We start from the raw sequence: 19,012 nt of genomic DNA on the forward strand, positions 1-19,012 counted from the left end.
GGTTCAGATCATACTTATCAGACCGTTACCATTTTGTCTGCGTAAATGGGGAAAAATCGAAGATAACGTCAGTAAACTACGGTGTACCGCAAGGATCTGTGTTAGGCCCTCTACTATTCTCAATATATATGCTGCCACTTGGTAATATTATAAGAAAACATGGAATTAATTTCCACTGTTATGCTGATGACACTCAATTATATATTTCATCACGACCAGATGAAAACGCTAAATTATCTAAATTAACAGAGTGTGTTAAAGATATAAAATACTGGATGACATGTAATTTTCTGCTATTAAATTCAGATAAAACGGAGGTATTACTTATTAGTCCAAAAAACTGCCCACAAAACCTCTTACAATACAACTTTAATTTAGAAGGGTGTCCTGTTACTTTATCCTCTACAGTAAAAGACCTGGGTGTTAGACCGCAACTTGTCTTTTGAAAATCATATTTCATATGTTACAAGAACAGCCTTTTTCCACCTTAGAAACATTGCTAAGCTACGTAACATGCTATCTGTTTCTGATGCAGAAAAGTTAGTTCATGCATTCATGACCTCGAGACTAGATTACTGTAATGCTTTATTAGCTGGTTGTCCTGCATCCTCAATAAACAAGCTACAGTTAGTCCAAAATGCCGCCGCTAGAGTTCTTACTAGATCAAGAAAATACGATCATATAACACCAATTCTGTCGTCTCTACATTGGTTACCTATAAAGTTCCGTATCAATTACAAAGTATTGCTACTGACCTATAAAGCCCTAAATGGTTTAGCTCCCGTGTATTTAACGGAACTTCTATCGCCCTACAATCCATCGCGCTCTTTAAGATCACTAAATTCGAGGCTTCTGGTCATTCCTAGGATATCTAAGTCCACTAAAGGAGGGAGAGCTTTTTCACATTTAGCTCCTAAACTGTGGAATGGCCTTCCTGATATTGTTCGAGGCTCAGACTCGCTGTCCCAGTTTAAAACTAGATTAAAGACGCATCTCTTCAGCCAGGCATTCACATAATACTTACATTTTATACTACAGTTGAATCAGATTGAATGCATTAATATTGCGAACAGCAGCTACGCTAATTATTTCCCATATGCTTTTCTGTTGTTATCTCGGGACGCTAGTCCCGAGGTAAATACAGATCGTCAGCTCCAGTTTGTATCCAGCCTCTCATGGAAACTACAGATTCTCCAACACCCGTGCAGAGACGACTCGGCGCCTGTGAAGAGACGACTCGACGCTGGCGATGTTTATGCCCTAAATCAATACATGATTAACTAACTGTATTTCTCTGTGTACATTTCTGAAATGCACTTTCTGTAAAGCTGCTTTGAAACAATATGTATTGTGAAAAGCGCTATACAAATAAATTTGAATTGAATTGAATTGAATTGTGTGATGAAAAGTCAGAAATTTAATTAAGTCATAGTTTAATGAAAAGAAAAATGACTTGGAACGACATGAGGGTGAGTAAATAATGACAATAATAGTGAAACTATCCCTTAAATTGTTACTTATATAAAGCAAAGTTTTTCACTAATTGATTTAGTTAGTATTTATATAAATTGTCTCTGGTATTGCACAGCTCTGCCTTTATGTTTTCCACAGTCTAAATTGGTCAAATTAACTAGAATGTCCCTTAGAGTGGCAACACCCAGAAAAGCCTGTTTTTTTTTTTTTTTTTTTTTTTGAATCCCAGCTGAGCTCTCTTTCTTTTAATGTGTCTCTCCCTCTATCTCTCATCCATCTAGCCATTTAAACAGGGCTGTTGAGACCTGTCCTGCCAGCTTCAATGTTGCCTGCGCTGATGTCCTTACGCTGGCCTAGAGCGACAACAGGCTTGATTGGGTCATGCAGTGTGACGACCAGAGATAACAGAAACACACACACACACACACACACACACACACACACACACACACACACACACACACTCCCGCACAGTCTATTGAGCAGACGTGTCCGAGGGTTTAGTGAAAGGACATAGAGATTGATGCATTTTATTGATCCCCTAATAGAAATTCAGGTGTAAGGAAATGAGAATGATACTAGAAAATGCTCTATTGCCATTTCCACTGCATATGTATACTATAGGCCTATATATACTTCAGTGTCACATGATCCTTCAGAAATATGCTGATTTGGTGCTCAAACATTTCTTATTATTATCAGTGTTGAAACAATTGTGCTGCATAATATTTTTTGTGAAATACATGATTCTTTTTTCTGTTTTTTTTTTTAAGTTCAGCATTTATTTGAAATAAAAATCTTTAATAACATTATAAATGTCTTTACTGACACTTTTCATTAATTTAATGCATCCTTGATAAATAAAAGTATCTTAATTTCATTTCACAAAAATCATTGTTTTCTTGTTGAAAATTCTATTTTACTTAAATATACATCACATTACTGAAGTAAAATAGGTTGCGTCATTTCATGTTGGCTTTAAATGGCACAGAGATTCATTGATGTACCTCTGCTTTTTGTAACCAAATAACTCCCAATTCTCAGCACTTATGGAATGTGTCAGCAGCTGGTTGGGACATCTGTGACAATACAGCAGTGCAACTGAGAAAGATATTTTTAACCACAAAATAATGTGTAATGTATCTCAGAATTAATTATGTAAAAGCAGTGACCACACTTAAAATTCTGCATCTGTAATTAGCAGCAGTATTACTAATACAAGAATCACTATTACTCATAGGGTTAGGGATTTGAAAACTTTTGCAACATGTGTCGTCCTGCCACACCCGAATAGCCTATATGTGTGCATGCAACACTTGTGATGAGTAATTTGCCATATGTGCATGACGTTATGGTTGTGATGCCAGGAAGTTGGCAGATACTCCCTTCTACTTTGGCTATCATAATACAAGCCTACATGGATGAATATGCATCGCTTGATCAAAGTTCCTGCGAGTGAATCCGAGCTGATGCAAGACATTTAAATTTAACCATCCAACATCTGCCAGATTTTGGCCTCCAGCTCTGCATCCCCTGGCATCACACATCCATCAGGATCCAACGGATCCCTGAATCATCCAGAATCAATGCTGTGTCTGCAAAGAATATAGCGAGCGGTGTGTGTGTCTGCATTTTGTGCGTTACTGGAAAAGTATACACATACGCCTACCTATAAAACACTTTACAGTGACAAAAAAAGAAAGAAAGAAGAGCTGAAAAAAGTTGCTCTGTTGTAGAATTTGGGATCTTGATAAGTGTATTTGTTTCATAATGGGGCACATTGTCATAAAGTCTAAGCAGTAGCGGTTTATGTTGACACATCAAATTAGAATCATTTTTGTGAATTTTATCCTGAATATTTAAAGTACATTCTCGTGTAAATGTAGTGGGTTGTCGAGATATAGTTTAGCCCTTGTGACAACTTCCTAATGAGACAACTTGCCCCGGTTTCCTCCTCTTGTTTGTTTTAGTATCTGTTGTTAGGGGTGTGACAGCTACCTCACTCCTTCCATCCAAAACCCACTTCCACTTAAACGGATCAAACACAAAGAAGTGAGGACGTTCGGGAGGAGCGCTCATCATCATCCTCCTCATCCTCCTCCTCCCCACAGCTGAAGATGGCGGACCCGGCCGAGTGCACCATCAAAGTCATGTGCCGTTTTCGGCCTTTAAACAGTTCGGAGGTGATGAGGGGAGACAAATATATCCCCAAATTTCAAGGAGAGGACAGTGTGGTCATCGGGGTGAGTTTATAGTATAATATCATGATGAATTGCCGCATTTGCTCCATTGTGACACCCGCCGTCCATTTCTATTAGCATCCGCTAACCACCTGCAGACGTATCCTGACAGAAAATATCTTTTTTCATCCCTATGTATTTGGAAATGTGATCATAATTCGTGTTCTAGTATTATTCTAAGTAGGACATGATTCGTGTGAGGCTATAAATCAGTAACATAATCGCAAGTTGAATAGTTTTTAGTCATCGCTAGCCCGGTGGCTAACAGTCCTCAGATGTAAAATAATGCAGCACAATGTCAAAATGTTTCATTTTGAACTTATAAATAGGAAACCCTACGTTTTTTTGTCAATTTAATCATTTTGGATTTTAGTGCACTTCTAAATGGGTTTTGATAAGTGATATGTAACCGCTAGCCTTTGGGCTAATGTTAATCGGTTTGTTTTCATTGGTAGAAAATCAACAAAAGCTTGCTAAATATAGGGCCTATACATATTTCGCACATCATAGGGAAATTTTAAGTTAATATGAGTTTAATAAATGAAAAAATGAAGTGAATGTGATCATAACACTCACTGATGTCAGTCTGTTATGGTGTGGCCTACTTTAAAAACGTCAAATGTACAAAGACCATAAGTCATTTATTTTGGCTATTGTGCTTTATTAGGAACAGACAAATATATTTACAGCATGCAATGCAACTCCCTTTCAATCATATTTTTGTGGGCCTGTATATACACACTAGTTAGGCTATATATAATCCATATGTTCCGTTTATTAAAGTTTAGGTCAGTTTATTAAAATGTTTTTTTATTAAAGTAAGATTTTTTTTTTTTTTTTTTAGATTTAGTCTTTAAAGCATTTGCCATTTTTGGACAGTTGTAAATGTGAGGGTGATGTTGGCCAGATTTATAAAGTTATTTAAAAAAAAAAATTGTTATTATCAATTATTAATAATGCACTTCAGTTAAAGCATGACTTGAATGTACCTTTTCTCTGATGGTAATGTTTTCCATTTCTGAAGTTAAAGTTTTCACATGTTTTTGTAACTAAAAAAATAAATAAGTTGCATTAAAATGCTGACATCATTGCTTTGGCATAATAGTCTTCTCCTATTAAAATGTTCCTGGATAGATGTCTATTTTCCTATTTTTAACCATACATCCTTTACTTATTTATTTGCATTATTAAAAAGGCTTAACTTGCTTGCTAGGAATTGTGTAGTTATTCTGTGGCAGTATCTGATGTTTGATGCTTATTCTGTATTGATGCCTTATGTGCCTTTTTACATTTAGTTAAACTAATTATACTTGTTTAAACTCATAATGCAGTATAGATGTCTATTAGAGTGACAATGTCCTAAATTTCCCTCATGCAGTGTGTGCAATGTACAGCTGGGTATTAGGTGGGGCAGTTTTGTGGTTTTGCTGTGGTCAATTCACCCTGGTAGTTTTTTTTGTGTGAGTCTATATCTGGTCCAGAATTTCGATGGATTCAACTTCTTTTAATTTTGGCCTCCATTTCTGCAGTGACACCGTACTGTCTGACCAACACTCACCCTTTTGTTTTCCAGTGCATTGATTTTTTTTTTTTTTTTTTTTGTGCGTGTGCTGCCAAATGAGTTTTGTCTTCCAGCTGTTTTGAGCAAGTCAGCATCAAGCAACAGAGCAACTATCCAGCTCTGGTGAAATGGGCCGTGCTTGTGTTGGTATAATGGCTTTTAGCAGGTGGAAAGATCATAGATTGGGCTATAAATCTTGCTGTAACAAAGGAAACCAAACCTGTCTATCCAGCTGCACATACTGGGATCAGTATTGGGATTATGCATGTTTTATTGTGCTGATTCCTGTCTCAGTTCAGTATTAGTTCATAAGGGAATATACTGTAATTAGCTTTTTCTTTGCTTGTTTCTTCCTTTTCTCTCCTTGTCTCTATGCAAACACAGCACAACTAACATGTGATGAACCTTCCCATCTCTGTGACCGTCGGGAGCACAATTATAATCCCTCATTGGGAATACTGAGAGTTGTAAACAGTGCTGTTCCATTTCTGGCAGTGGAGGAGGCCTCAGGACATACAGATACACAAAAACACTCTTCACGCAGTCTTGTGATTGTCTGAAGATTTTATAAGAAGTCACTGGTTTGAAATTCCAAAGCTGTGATATCGTGCATTATTAATATTTCAAACTTTGACTATTGAACCTTTTGGTTCACTGAATGTTCAAGTTATGTTGTTTGACAATAACTGTGAAAATGTAAAATATTAGTATTATTGCCGATGGTTATGCTACATTATATTTGCTTTATAATGCATGAGGAAGAGAAAGAAAGCCTCATCTGTATGTCGCCGTGTCATGTAAATGTGCTGGAGGTGTTATTGATATATCAGGTACAGTGTTATTGTGAACTAAAACTATTAACTAAAATCATGTTTTAAAGTTGCAATAAAATTATTAATGAAAATAACTTGAGTTAATGAAAATTACTAAAACTTAGATAAAAATAAAGCTAAATGGAAATATAAAAAAAATGACAAAAGCACATAACAAAATTATTAAACCTTAAAATGAGAACTGAAAATATCAAAATAAAAGCTAATTCTAAATACTGTAATAGTGTATATAATGCTATACTAACACTAATTAATAGTTTGATATTTGGCCATGTTAATAGAAATAAAACAATAAATGCGCCTTCCAATTAACAAAAATGTAATCTCTAAATAAACTGATGTAAATAATATAATATTAAATGAATGAATAAATAATAATAAAGCATTGTCATTACAGAAACCGCATTCTGTTTTCAAGTATTTTTTAGAGATTGTGTTCTGTATATTTCATTTGCTGTGATTAGAGATGTATAGAGATCTACATTTATAAGATATCTTAATATTAGCACTGACCACTGAAGACTAATATTGGTCAACCTCTTGTTAAAATAAATGTTCAATGTAGGCTTGTGTCGTGGTAGGTGTGAGTGTATTGTAGTGTTAGTGAGCGTTTGCTCAGGTTGGCTGGACTAATCTGCTTAGCTGTGTTACATTCACAGCTGTTTCCTCACCTGGTTAATCTACTCCTGTGTTCGAGTGGCATGGTGAGGAAATGTGGACGTGTAATAAGAACTCAGTCTGGTGTGGATGGGTCACGTCGACCCGATTCAACCAATCAGCGTGTCTTGTGTTAATTCGTTGCAGAACCTGCTTCTGTAACCTTCAAAGTTCATTTGCTGAAGAATTTGTCAGACTGATTTAAACCCATAATTGTTGAATGATTCTTTAAAAGAATCAGTTCATAAGAGTAATTTGCATGTGACTCGGACTACAGCTTGTTCGCTTCTTAGTTTGTTTTTGCTGTCTAAGACACTAGCTTTATTTGCGGGCACTTTGCAAAAATGATACGTGACAGCGTTGATAATTTCTTTATGCCTCTTTGAACTCTTTTCCATATATTGTGCAGTTCACAAACACCTGTATTAACGATTTTTGTTCACCTGCGTCATTTTTTTTCTATGAAAACGCACTATATGAACGTCTTTAACCGTTGCGCTCAAACATTTTGCTCCGCTCACTCTTTCTCTCGTCACATACAATTCACAAGCTCACAGTTTAAAATATTTTATATAAATTTTCAGTAGTAGTGTATTTATATTTAAAATATTATTTTTTGTATTTAGAAAAGACATTGTTGCATCAGTTGCAGTGCTTTATTGGATAAGCATACAGTCATGTATCTTTGTCTTATGATTCATCTTCTTGTAGATTGCTTAGTTCAAGGCTTAAAACCATTTTAAATGCATTTAGAGAAAGAAAAATAGGAAACAAACTTCTGAAAGCAGGGCTGCTAATAAACAGTGGTCATGATGTTAAATCTGTTGTTTTAGCCGTATAGTGCGAGCTCATGCCTGGACGAAGATCTCTAATAAAATGCTCTTATTGTGTCTTAACAACTGAATTTCACACCTGGTTTACTCTCACTGCTGTTTGTGTTAAAGGTTAGAGCCATTCGTAACAGGAGGGAAGGATGTCTTGTTCTTTGGCCTGTAGTAATGAGGTTCTTGTTTAGTCTGTGCTTATTCTCTTAGGTGTAAAACGTTTCTCCGAAGGATCATCTTTGAGTCTTATGACTAGTCTGCCGATTCAGAGTTATATATAAAGAGAAACGCATATATGCATAATGACTCATCATTCATTCTCTGTCTTTCTCTCTCTCTCCAGGGAAAGCCGTATATGTTTGATCGTGTGTTTCAGTCTAACACTTCTCAGGAGCAGGTTTACAACGCTTGTGCTCAGAAGATTGTTAAAGGTGAGGAACGAGTCCTCCGGGAGTCATTCAACCAGATACACAACTTTAAAATGAAAATTCTGTCACCTTCATGTTGCCATTAATATTATTTAGTGTAGTAATTTGTTGATATTAATTAAGCATCCCTAAATATTGTATTAGAGACCATAAGATCATGTTCAAATGGTATATTTTGTTGTCTTTGTGCCCTGCAGATGTGCTTGAGGGTTACAACGGTACAATATTTGCTTATGGACAAACATCCTCTGGAAAGACGCACACAATGGAGGTGAAAATTAATCTAGAAATAAGCATAATCAGTGTCATAAATGATTTTCAAATATTAGGTAATTTAATACAAACCCAGTGTGGTTTTGTTACTGATTCCACAGTTGTTTTAGGGTTTAACATTCTGCTTGTGGTTTTTGGTAATCAGTGCATTTACTGTACCTTTAAATCATCTCACATCATCATTGCGATTCAATATGTGATTGTAGGGGAACCTGCATGATTCTGACGGCATGGGCATCATTCCCCGGATCGTCCAGGATATATTCAACTACATTTACTCCATGGATGAAAACCTGGAATTCCATATTAAGGTTTGACATGCGTGATAAATCAGTGTTAGTTATTCAAAGGGTTCCCATTGATATTTTCAGACCTAGAAAAGCCGTATGAATTAGGCATGGGAACTTCTTTGTGCTCATCTCCAGATTTTGAATGGCCTTGTCATTGCTTTTTGTCTGTGCAATCTCTATAAAAGAGATTTGTAATGTTACAAAATATTTCTAAAATGGCTGTTCTTTTGAACCATCAAAGAATCCTGAAACCACAAAAATATAATAAGAAATGTTTCTTGAGCTGCAAATCGGCATGTAAGAAGGATCATGTGACACTGAAGACTGGAGTAATGATGCTGAAAATTCAGCTTTGCCATTACAAGAATAGGTTACATTTCAAAATATATTAAAATGGAAAACATTATTTTAAAAAAGTTGTTTCATCTGCATTGGCAGGTCTCCTATTTTGAGATTTACCTGGACAAGATCAGGGACTTGCTGGATGGTACGTATGAAAATGAAATCAAATATAAAATTCTGTTATTTTTGCATTGTTTTATGTATTAGAGATTGTATAATAGAGTCTTCTGTCAGATTATAAATAATAATAATAGTTAGGATTTAATTAGGGTCAGAAATAGGCTAAGTTAAAATCATAAATTCTGTCTCTCTTTCAGTATCTAAGACCAACCTGTCTGTACATGAAGACAAGAACAGGGTTCCTTACGTAAAGGTGAGGCTTTGTTTCACTAATTAGCTGTGGATGTGTTAGTGTAGAGGTGGTTCAAATGTTTTGCTTGTCTATCTCTTTCTCCATCTGCAGGGTTGTACTGAACGCTTTGTGTGTAGCCCGGATGAAGTGATGGACACCATTGATGAAGGCAAATCTAACAGACACGTGGCTGTCACAAGTAAGCACATGCAAATCAGTCAGACACAGTGCATAGTCTTATTTTAGCTGCAGGCTGAACTTTTCCACACCTGTTGAGTTATATTAGCGAGAGTATTTTCAGGACATTCTTTCTTATTCGACTGCTTTAGAGATGTTTATACAATCTTAAGATTTTCCTGTTGTGTGCCTGTAGTCAAAGTTGAGTCGAAATGTAAACTCATGTTTTCTCTGTGGTTTGTGTGTCAGACATGAACGAGCACAGCTCCAGGAGTCACAGTATCTTCCTGATAAACGTCAAGCAAGAGAACACACAGACGGAGCAGAAACTGAGTGGGAAACTCTTCCTGGTGGATTTAGCAGGAAGCGAGAAGGTAATGGAAAAAGCATAGAAAATGTCTGCAAAGTTACAAAGTGCTAAGTCCATTCCAAAGAGAGTTAATCTCTATATCAGTGTGCACTATACCTGAACTCCCTGAAACGTCTCGGTTGTAGTATTCAGTTTTCTTCTGGGAGAAAACATGTCACAAGATTCTTCATTTAAATAATTCCTGCTTAAGGAATATGCTAAATAAAAGGCGTGAGGCCTGGTTGAGTTGCGTTAGTAGTGTGTTGAAACTCAAGGTTATGGTAAGGGGTGTGACATTTCTGAAAGGCATTTGAAGCAGTTGATTAATCACAACACACTGGCTCAGCCGACCAATCAGAGCACATTGTGCTTTTCGGAAGGAGGGGCTTCATAGAGACAGGAACTAAACAGAGTGTTACTGACAGACTGGGAAGAGAGGTGCTGCAACAATGTAAGATGTATGAAAAATGTTTTTTTTTTTTAACATTCAAGCATGAAAACCTATTCTAGTAGACCCCAAAAACAAAATAGGTCCTCTCTAATATTAGTTTAATTTGGGGCAGCACTGTGTCTGATTTGATGTTTTTGACTGCAGGTCAGTAAAACCGGAGCAGAAGGTGCAGTGTTGGATGAAGCCAAAAACATTAATAAATCTCTTTCCGCTCTGGGCAACGTCATCTCCTCTCTGGCTGAAGGATCGGTGGGTGTGATGCGCCTGATTGTCACAATTATGTACCTGTGCCATTAAATGGATGGAAGAGTAATGAATGAATATTTCTTTCCCATGTCAGACGTACGTTCCCTACAGAGACAGTAAGATGACGAGGATCTTGCAGGATTCTCTGGGTGGGAACTGCAGGACCACTATAGTGATCTGTTGCTCTCCATCCTCATACAACGAGGCTGAGACTAAAACTACACTCATGTTCGGACAGAGGTGAGGAGACATGCACGTATTGAGTTTAATGAGAGTTTTAATGGAACTTTAGTGTTGAGCATCAAGTCATTTTTCGGTTCTCACTGTCAGAGCAAAGACCATTAAGAACACAGTCTGTGTGAACGTGGAGCTGACAGCAGAACAGTGGAAGAAGAAATATGAGAGGGAGAAAGAGAAGAACAAGACGCTAAAGAACACCATCACCTGGTTGGAGAACGAGCTCAACCGCTGGAGGAATGGTACTGAGATGACACACACACTCACTTCATACTCATTCAGCTGTAATTGCTGAGAATTACACACAACTGCATTGAATTTTATGTTTTCAGGTGAGAGTGTCCCCGCTGAAGAGCAGTATGATAAGGAGAAGGCAAACGCAGAAGTTCTGGCTCTGGATAATGTGGTGAATAATGATAAAATCACCTCGTCTCCCAGCATGCCTGCCCTCAAATTCACTGACGCTGAGCGTGAGAAGTGTGAGGGTGAATTAGCCAAACTCTACAAACAGCTGGATGACAAGGTGAGACAAACTACTGACCTCAAATGAATGAATGAAGCTTTTGGACTAGTGATGGGTGACCTAGCTGATTTTGAGATTATTGGCATTTAAACATTTTCAGGGTATTTTCAAATATTGTGTGAAAACATTTTTGTTTCAGCTTTTTTCCCTCCATTTCATTTGCATAGGTTAAAATACAAAGAAATACATGGTATACAATACCAATCAAACATTTGAAGTCGCATTAAGGACGCATTAAGTTGATCAAAAGTGACAGTAAATGGCATTTATTATGTTGCAAACTATTTCTCTTTCAAATAAATGCTGTTCTTATGAACTTTATATTCATCAAAGCATCCTGAAAAAATTATTAAAATAGTCATTTTAAATGTGACTAACATTTTACTATTAATAGTACTGTTTTAATGTATTTTTGATCAAATAAATGCAAACTTGATGAGCAATAGACTTAAAAAAAAAAAAAATCTTACTGACCCCAGTCTTTTAAACGGTTGTGTAAGTTAATATTATTGACCATCAATCATCCTGCTCTATAGACATTGGTATTTGCCATAGATAAATATGTCTGTGATTAATTTGGACTATTTGTCAACTGAATCATTCTCTCTTGATATTATTGCAGTGTTGACATCTTATTATAGTACAAAACATCAGCATGATCATGACAAAATAAGTACTGTCTAAAATACCTATTTCACACAGTCACAACAAGTCGTGACTGTGTGAAATAGGTATTTTAGACCTGATGCTCAGTGTGTGTTTCAAATAATGTAAAAAACATTATTTCCTTAATAATGTTCTGCTGTAAAATCATCCAAGACTTGCTTTAAAGACACATTCATTACATTTATTCTTTCTCTCTTTCTCTTTCTCTTTCTCTTTCTCTTTCTCTCTCTCTCTTTCTCTTTCTCTCTCTCTCTCTCTCTCTCTCTCTCTCTCTCTCTCTCTCTCTCTCTCTCTCTCTCTCTCTCTCTCTCTCTCTCTCTCTCTCTCTCTCTCTCTCTGTGCTGTCTGCCTGTAGGATGATGAGATAAATCAGCAGTCTCAGCTGGCTGAGAAACTCAAGCAGCAGATGTTGGATCAGGAAGAGGTGAGAGCTGAACATGGACATCAGATTTGCATTACTTCCCATAAAAAAGAACAGTGTCCTGTCTCCTAGTTGACTGAATCATTTAGAGACTTGGTAGTTGGGATTTGCCTGTTGCCATTAAAGGGGGGGTGAAATGCTCATTTTCACTCAATCTCCTGTTAATCTTGAGTACCTATAGAGTAATATTGCATCCTTCATATCTCCAAAAAGTCTTTTGTTTTATTAAATTTTTAACAGAAAGATAGGCTGTACCGAGTCTTTCCGGAAAAAACCGAGCGGCTGGGGGCGGGCCATGTGGGAAGCTTAGCTGTGCTAACGCGCCAAGCTAGTGACAACACACAGAGACATTTGTTCAACAAACAGTTTTACTCACCGCCCGGTTCCAACGCACGACCGCGAACCTTTATCATTGCGACTGCTCGATCCTTAAGCATTAGACGATCTGCAAATCCGTGGATCTGGGCTTTGTTCATAAAACAATCATCGTCGAAATGCAGGGAACAACAGGCACGTTACACAACTCCGTTTATGCTCAGGAAAACAAACTCCATCCACGGGTTCCTTAACGCTGGGTTCTTTGGGAATCTGTGCAGGGTTGTCTTGCCCTGGCAACCAAAAACACACTTCTTTGGTGACATTGACTTCCCAAAAGCCGGGCAGGGCGCTTTGATGGCGAACTGCTTTCGCTCTCTTGCTCTGGTCTACGAGTGCGCGCGCGCCCGCGATCTTACCGGAGAAGTGCCCTTAGGACCCATATAAGGAAATTCCGTTACATCTGACGTCACACATACCCATACTCGAAAAAAACTTTCCGAAACTTGTGACAAACCAGAAGGAGTATTTTTGGAACAAAAATACTCCTTCAAACGTACAACTTAGTTTTTGAAACTTTGTCCATGTTTAGCATGGGAATCCAACTCTTTACCAGTGTAAAAAACTCAGTATGCATGAAATAGCATTTCACCCCCCCTTTAAGAATTTTATATTAAAGGCTTTAAGATCTCTAAATGATAAATAACATTCCAGCCTAGTGGTTAGTTCACACACTTCTATGTTGAGTTACAGGTTTGAATCTGGACAGTGTTGTGTCACATCACAAGAATTTGAACCTAATGACCCTAAAGTTGTGCAACATGTTTAATGACATCACAAATCACAATGCAAAAAAAAAAAAAAAAATCTTCATTTGTATTGTAGCTTCTGGTCTCAACACGGAGGGACCATGACAACCTCCAGGCGGAGCTCACCCGTCTGCAGATGGAGAACGACGCATCTAAAGAGGAGGTGAAGGAGGTGCTGCAGGCTCTGGAGGAACTTGCCGTCAACTATGATCAGAAGAGTCAGGAGGTGGAGGACAAGACCAAGGAGTTTGAAACCCTGAGTGAAGAGCTCAACCAGAAATCTGTGAGCAGAAACTCATTTTTTATTCTATAATGTCTACCATATATTTCTATATAACATATTTCAAATGGGAAGGTACCTATAACAGTGCCAGATCGTATTTTTATGGTGAGCCTTGGTATTAGTTGGCTAATCTGAGCTGTGTTTTTGTAGAGCGTTCTCGCATCTATTGACTCTGAGCTGCAGAAACTGAAGGAAATGACCAACCATCAGAAGAAGCGAGTCACTGAGATGATGTCATCACTGCTTAAAGACCTGGCAGAGATCGGCATCGCCGTGGGCAGCAATGACATAAAGGTAACAAGGCAAAGAACCATGACGTTGAATACTATGTTTCTTTATCCTTGCTGTTTAATTTCCTTTCCTTTCAACTGCTCACTCTCCTCTCTAACATCAATCTTTATCTGTTTCTTTTTCTCTGTCTGTGTCTTTCGCTCAACAGCATGAAGGTGGAGGTCTCATTGATGAAGAGTTCACGGTGGCTCGTCTGTACATCAGTAAGATGAAGTCGGAGGTGAAGACTCTGGTGAAGCGCAGCAAACAGCTGGAAGGCTCTCAGGCCGAGAGCAACAAGAAGATGGATGAGAACGAGAAAGAGCTCGCAGCCTGTCAGCTCCGTATCTCTCAGGTAAACGGGAGGAAAAGATAAAACAACAAATCTTCCGTCTTATTGGAGTAGTTCATCCAGAAATGAAAATGTCATTAAAGGGATACTTCACCGATTAGCATTAAGCTTTGTTTCAGTAGAAACCTGGTTGTATTTTCGAATGGACTTGCTTCCCTCCCTCATGTCCCCCTGAGACGAGAGATTTCTGTATTGTGTGCCTGGAAAAAAACCTCCGATGACGCAAAAATCTCTTTGATGCGGTCCACCTCCTGCTGGTAGCGTTTGCGGTCACGTGCTGCGTTCTCTTTGGCCTCTTTGAGCGCAGACTCCAGAGCCTTCACGCGCTCCGCCGTCGCCCACAGGCGTTTCTCTAGCTTGGTCAGCTCACAATGCAGGTCAGCGTTATCACACACCAGCTACACAGAGAAGGGGAAAGAGACAGTGAGCGTGTGTGTTCTGAGAGGCTTTTTTGGCCAGAGGCGAGAGACTACAGCCAGTAGGAGGAGCTCATTCCTCATGTTTTCAACCCGCCCATAGGGGGATCTCACGATAAAACGGCGTCTTTTCAGTTTCGAGTCAACTAGTAGCCTAGCTGTATCATTTCTCCCGATACTGCCCTCTGTAACCGGTAGGCGTGGCTTGGGAGTGGCCTCGTAGGGCAGCGAAGCAAGTGCATTCTGGGAGTTGTTGTCTTTCATCCACATGAGCCAGAAATACATTTTCTGGCTTTTCTCAGTCCAGAAGGCTCCAAATTCAAAAATAATTTCACATTTCGACTACATAAATGACCCAATTTAAATACACATTCATCTTTCCAGCGGTAAAATATCCCTTTAAACAAGAATTAAAGAGCGTTTATAAGCTGCTCTTTTAGTTAAATCAGTCTCATGTTTTATATTGTATGGCTGTAGCTAATTGGAAACCCCACATGTTCTTCATTACAATAATAGCATGCCGTTTACAGGGTGCTTAAAAAGATCCTGAGATATTTTTTTTGTTTTTGTCTACAGTATGAGGCAAAGATCAAGTCCCTGACAGAGTATCTGCAAAACATCGAACAGAAGAAGAGACAGTTAGAGGAGAATGTTGACTCTCTCAATGAGGAACTGGTCAAAATCAGCGCCCAGGGTACAAATATACTCCATCTTTTCTTTCCTCTCATTTTAATGGCCGTATAAACTTTGTTTGGCCTAGACCCCTTTACTTTTACTGCCCTCTTGTGGTGAGATTGCATTGGGTGTGAAAGGCTTGTTTTTGTGATGTTTATTTTCTTTTGTGCAGAGAAAGTTCGTGCAATGGAGAAGGAGAATGAGATACAAAGTGCTAATGAAGTCAAGGTAAGCATGGTAAGGTAACGTTTCTGGACTTTTTCACTGAGTGTTGCCCAATAAACTGTTTATGTAGCATTAATGTGTTCTGTTCTCAATTCTGAAGGGGGCTTATGATTTTCTTTTATTTCAAAAGAGAGATGTAATTTATCATTTGTCTCTGTTCATGATTGGACAGACTGCAGTCGAGCAGCAGATTCATAACCACAGAGAAGCTCATCAGAAACAGCTAAGCAGCCTTAGAGATGAGCTGGAGGTCAAGGAGAAACTCATCACTGAACTGCAGGAGTAAGACACATATACTTCTCTTCAGGCACTGAATTAGGGCCACATGTGCTCAGGCTCATTTTCCTCACTTTGTCTTCTGTCTGCAGTCAGAACCAGAAGATCATGTTGGAGCAGGAGCGCTTGAAGGTGGAGCACGAGAAACTCAGATCCACTGACCAGGAGAAGAGCCGCAAACTGCACGAGCTCACGTAGGACACGCACCAAACATGCAGAGATTGGTATAGTGTGCGGGAAACGTTATATCTGGTGTGTTAATGATGAAATGTGTTTATAGGGTGATGCAGGACAGAAGGGAACAGGCCAGACAGGATCTCAAAGGCCTGGAGGAGACAGTGGTAGGTCATTTTGTTCTGTGCTTGAGAGATGATTCTTACATCTTCGTTTGTGTGTGTGCACTCTCTGATCACTCACTTCTCCTCAGGCCAAAGAGCTGCAGACTCTTCATAATCTGAGGAAGCTCTTTGTTCAGGATCTGGCCACGCGGGTGAAGAAGGTACAACCATTGTGAATGCGTAATTGTAGTTTAGAGTTCAAAAGTTACTCCAGATAATGAAAATAGTTTCAATGTGGATATTAAAAGCTAAATGTTTTATAGGTCCCTGAGTGTATAGCTGTCATTTTCTTAAAGACTTTTTCAGTTAACTAATGTCCCATGTAATCAGGGAGTTAGGCAGGACATATTGAAGAGCGTGTCTCCTTTATTTAAATGTTTTATTTTTAAAATATTTTATTTTATTCTTTATTTTTAAATAATTTTCTTTTTATAATTGTATTTTATTTATATATATATATATATATATATATATATTTTGTACTTTTGTACTTTTAATATAAAAATATAAATTAAAAAAAATTAAATAAAAAATGTATATAAAATGTATATAAAAAATAATTACTAGATATTTTAATATCACTTATATTTGAATATAATCTTAAAAATATATATTTTACTTCATTTAATTTTCGATTTTTACTTTTTATTATTAAATTAGTAGGCTTTGAATCACTGCCATCAAAGCTAATAAACTAGACGTCATAAAACTCCTTTTATGACTTTATCAACAACTCTCAGACAGGCCTTAATTATGTATCAACATATATTTTTCAGAGCGCTGAGATGGACTCAGATGACACTGGTGGCAGCGCGGCACAAAAACAGAAGATCTCATTCCTTGAGAACAACCTTGAACAGCTCACTAAAGTGCACAAGCAGGTAAACACACACTTAAAACATCAGATAACTCGTGCATTCTCTCAGAACACACACGCTCACTATCTCTTTCCCTTCTCTGTGTAGCTGGTGCGTGATAACGCTGACCTGCGCTGTGAGCTGCCCAAGCTAGAGAAACGCCTGCGGGCGACGGCGGAGCGCGTGAAGGCTCTGGAGTCTGCGCTCAAAGAGGCCAAAGAGAACGCAGCACGTGACCGCAAACGCTACCAGCAGGAGGTGGACCGCATCAAAGAGGCCGTCAGAGCCAAGAACATGGCTCGCAGAGGACACTCTGCACAGATCGGTTAGTTCACACACACACACACACACACACACACACACACACACACACACACACACACACACACACACACACACACACACACACACACTTTAAAAGAGTGCAATTACTAGATTCAGCCATATGTCTTTCAACATGCTTGAAAGTAGCAAGGGACTTGGATAGGGTTGAGAACATCATTCTACCACAGAGGAAACTGTTAATATGAAGTGTTGCTCGCTCACTTTTTTTAGGGATGTTAATAGATTCAAATAATGAATCATTGTTCATTTCATGATTTTTTAAAATTTTTATTTAACACAATTAATGGCCAGTTTAGATGCTTTTCAGTTAATATTCTTAAGGCTGATATATACTATATGACTTTTAAAATCAGAATAGATTTTAGGCGTCATACACTTGCCGACTTTGTAAATAATTAAAGCGGAAAAACGTCATTCCAAAAACAAAAAACTCTCACAGATTCATGTGCCTGATTTCAAGGAGACACAAATGTGCTCTAAATATGGCACAAAACATTGATATCCTCCGACTGGAAATCTGTCAACTTCTACTGTCCAAAATCAGCTCTGACTTTCCGCAACAAGCGCTTACTGGTCCAGACAGCAAATCAGGGCAAAAATCTGTGCAGACATCATGTAAAGTATTCCAGGCTTTTAGGAGAGTTTTTTATTTGAAAGATTTAGTTGACCAATTTAATAGACAATCAACTTGTTTTGGGGTGTAACTAACTAGTCATATTTCCTCTTACAGCCAAGCCAATCAGACCAGGTCAGCCCCCTGTCGCCTCTCCCACCCACCCCAATGTCAACCGCTCAGGGGCGGGGCTCTTCCACAACCAATCAGTGGCCATCCGTGGTGGAGGCGTAGCCAAACAGTAAAATAAGTGAGTAGATGCTGCATGTCACTCGCAAATGTGTCACGTTATGGAGGTAAAATGGGTTGCGAATATCTTTTTTTTTAATTTTTTTTTAATTTTTTTATTTGTCTTGCTCCTTTATTTTTACCTTCTGTCTCTTTCTTTCTTTTCTGTTTCCAGCTGTTGAATGCTGAATATAACCCCAGTAGCCCCAGCTGAAGCTGATATCACCCCAAAAAGCTAAACAGGCATTCCACAGCACGGGATGGTTCGATACTATACATATGAAAATGAATATAAGTATATATATGTGTATGAAACATGAAATACTATCCCCGTCTGGGCTGTACAGTTGTTCCTCCATTCTTATCTCTTATACCTTCCCTTAAAAAATATAAAGAAAACTAAAAAAGACAGGCTTTTTGCAACAGTGGACACGTGTGTAACTAGCGTGTATCTCTTCACTCTTGCACAGTCGGTTTCTGCTCACATCCCGCTCTCCACGTCCCTTACTGTGCCAAGTTGAATGTATTTCAAAATTACAAAAGAAAAAAAAGGCAGAAATGAATGAAAAATGGTAAAAAGGAACAAAAAAAAAAACCTACTAGCTGCGTTATTTTAGCCTTATTTATGTACGTTCACATTTTGGGTTTGTTTAGAGAGTTAGCTTGT

At 38.2% G+C, this 19,012-nt stretch overlaps 1 protein-coding gene across 2 annotated transcripts; it reads left to right on the forward strand.

The window, feature by feature from the left end:
- Positions 1-3,427: 3,427 nt before the first annotated feature.
- kif5bb (kinesin family member 5B, b) lies at positions 3,428-18,640 on the forward strand. Of its 2 annotated transcripts, none has more exons than XM_079850868.1 (26): positions 3,428-3,716; positions 7,932-8,019; positions 8,214-8,287; positions 8,496-8,600; positions 9,018-9,066; positions 9,239-9,294; positions 9,385-9,472; positions 9,700-9,824; positions 10,395-10,499; positions 10,591-10,736; positions 10,827-10,975; positions 11,066-11,256; positions 12,278-12,346; positions 13,544-13,750; positions 13,901-14,044; positions 14,190-14,375; positions 15,365-15,482; positions 15,636-15,691; positions 15,861-15,970; positions 16,057-16,158; positions 16,245-16,305; positions 16,392-16,463; positions 17,079-17,183; positions 17,268-17,484; positions 18,235-18,367; positions 18,521-18,640. In XM_079850868.1, exons 1-25 carry the CDS (start codon positions 3,591-3,593, stop codon positions 18,360-18,362), a joined length of 2,877 nt encoding a protein of 958 aa, XP_079706994.1. In that variant the 5' UTR covers positions 3,428-3,590; the 3' UTR covers positions 18,363-18,367; positions 18,521-18,640. The 2 variants fall into 2 exon arrangements, with proteins under 2 accessions (XP_079706994.1, XP_079706993.1); XM_079850867.1 differs by having other exon boundaries at positions 3,433-3,716; positions 15,636-15,700.
- Positions 18,641-19,012: the final 372 nt, after the last annotated feature.

This window comes from Squalius cephalus (assembly GCF_949319135.1).
Source record: "Squalius cephalus genome assembly, chromosome: 19".
NCBI classification, from domain to species: Eukaryota; Metazoa; Chordata; class Actinopteri; order Cypriniformes; family Leuciscidae; genus Squalius; species Squalius cephalus.

Excerpts from the sequence above, each read along its gene's own strand:
- kif5bb (XM_079850867.1), top strand. The coding sequence starts at position 3,591 with ATGGCGGACCCGGCCGAGTGCACCATCAAAGTCATGTGCCGTTTTCGG. Across the intron at positions 15,483-15,635 it reads GGTCAAAATCAGCGCCCAGG|AGAAAGTTCGTGCAATGGAG; the intron begins GTACAAATATAC and ends TCTTTTGTGCAG. Across the intron at positions 15,701-15,860 it reads ATGAAGTCAAGGTAAGCATG|ACTGCAGTCGAGCAGCAGAT; the intron begins GTAAGGTAACGT and ends ATGATTGGACAG.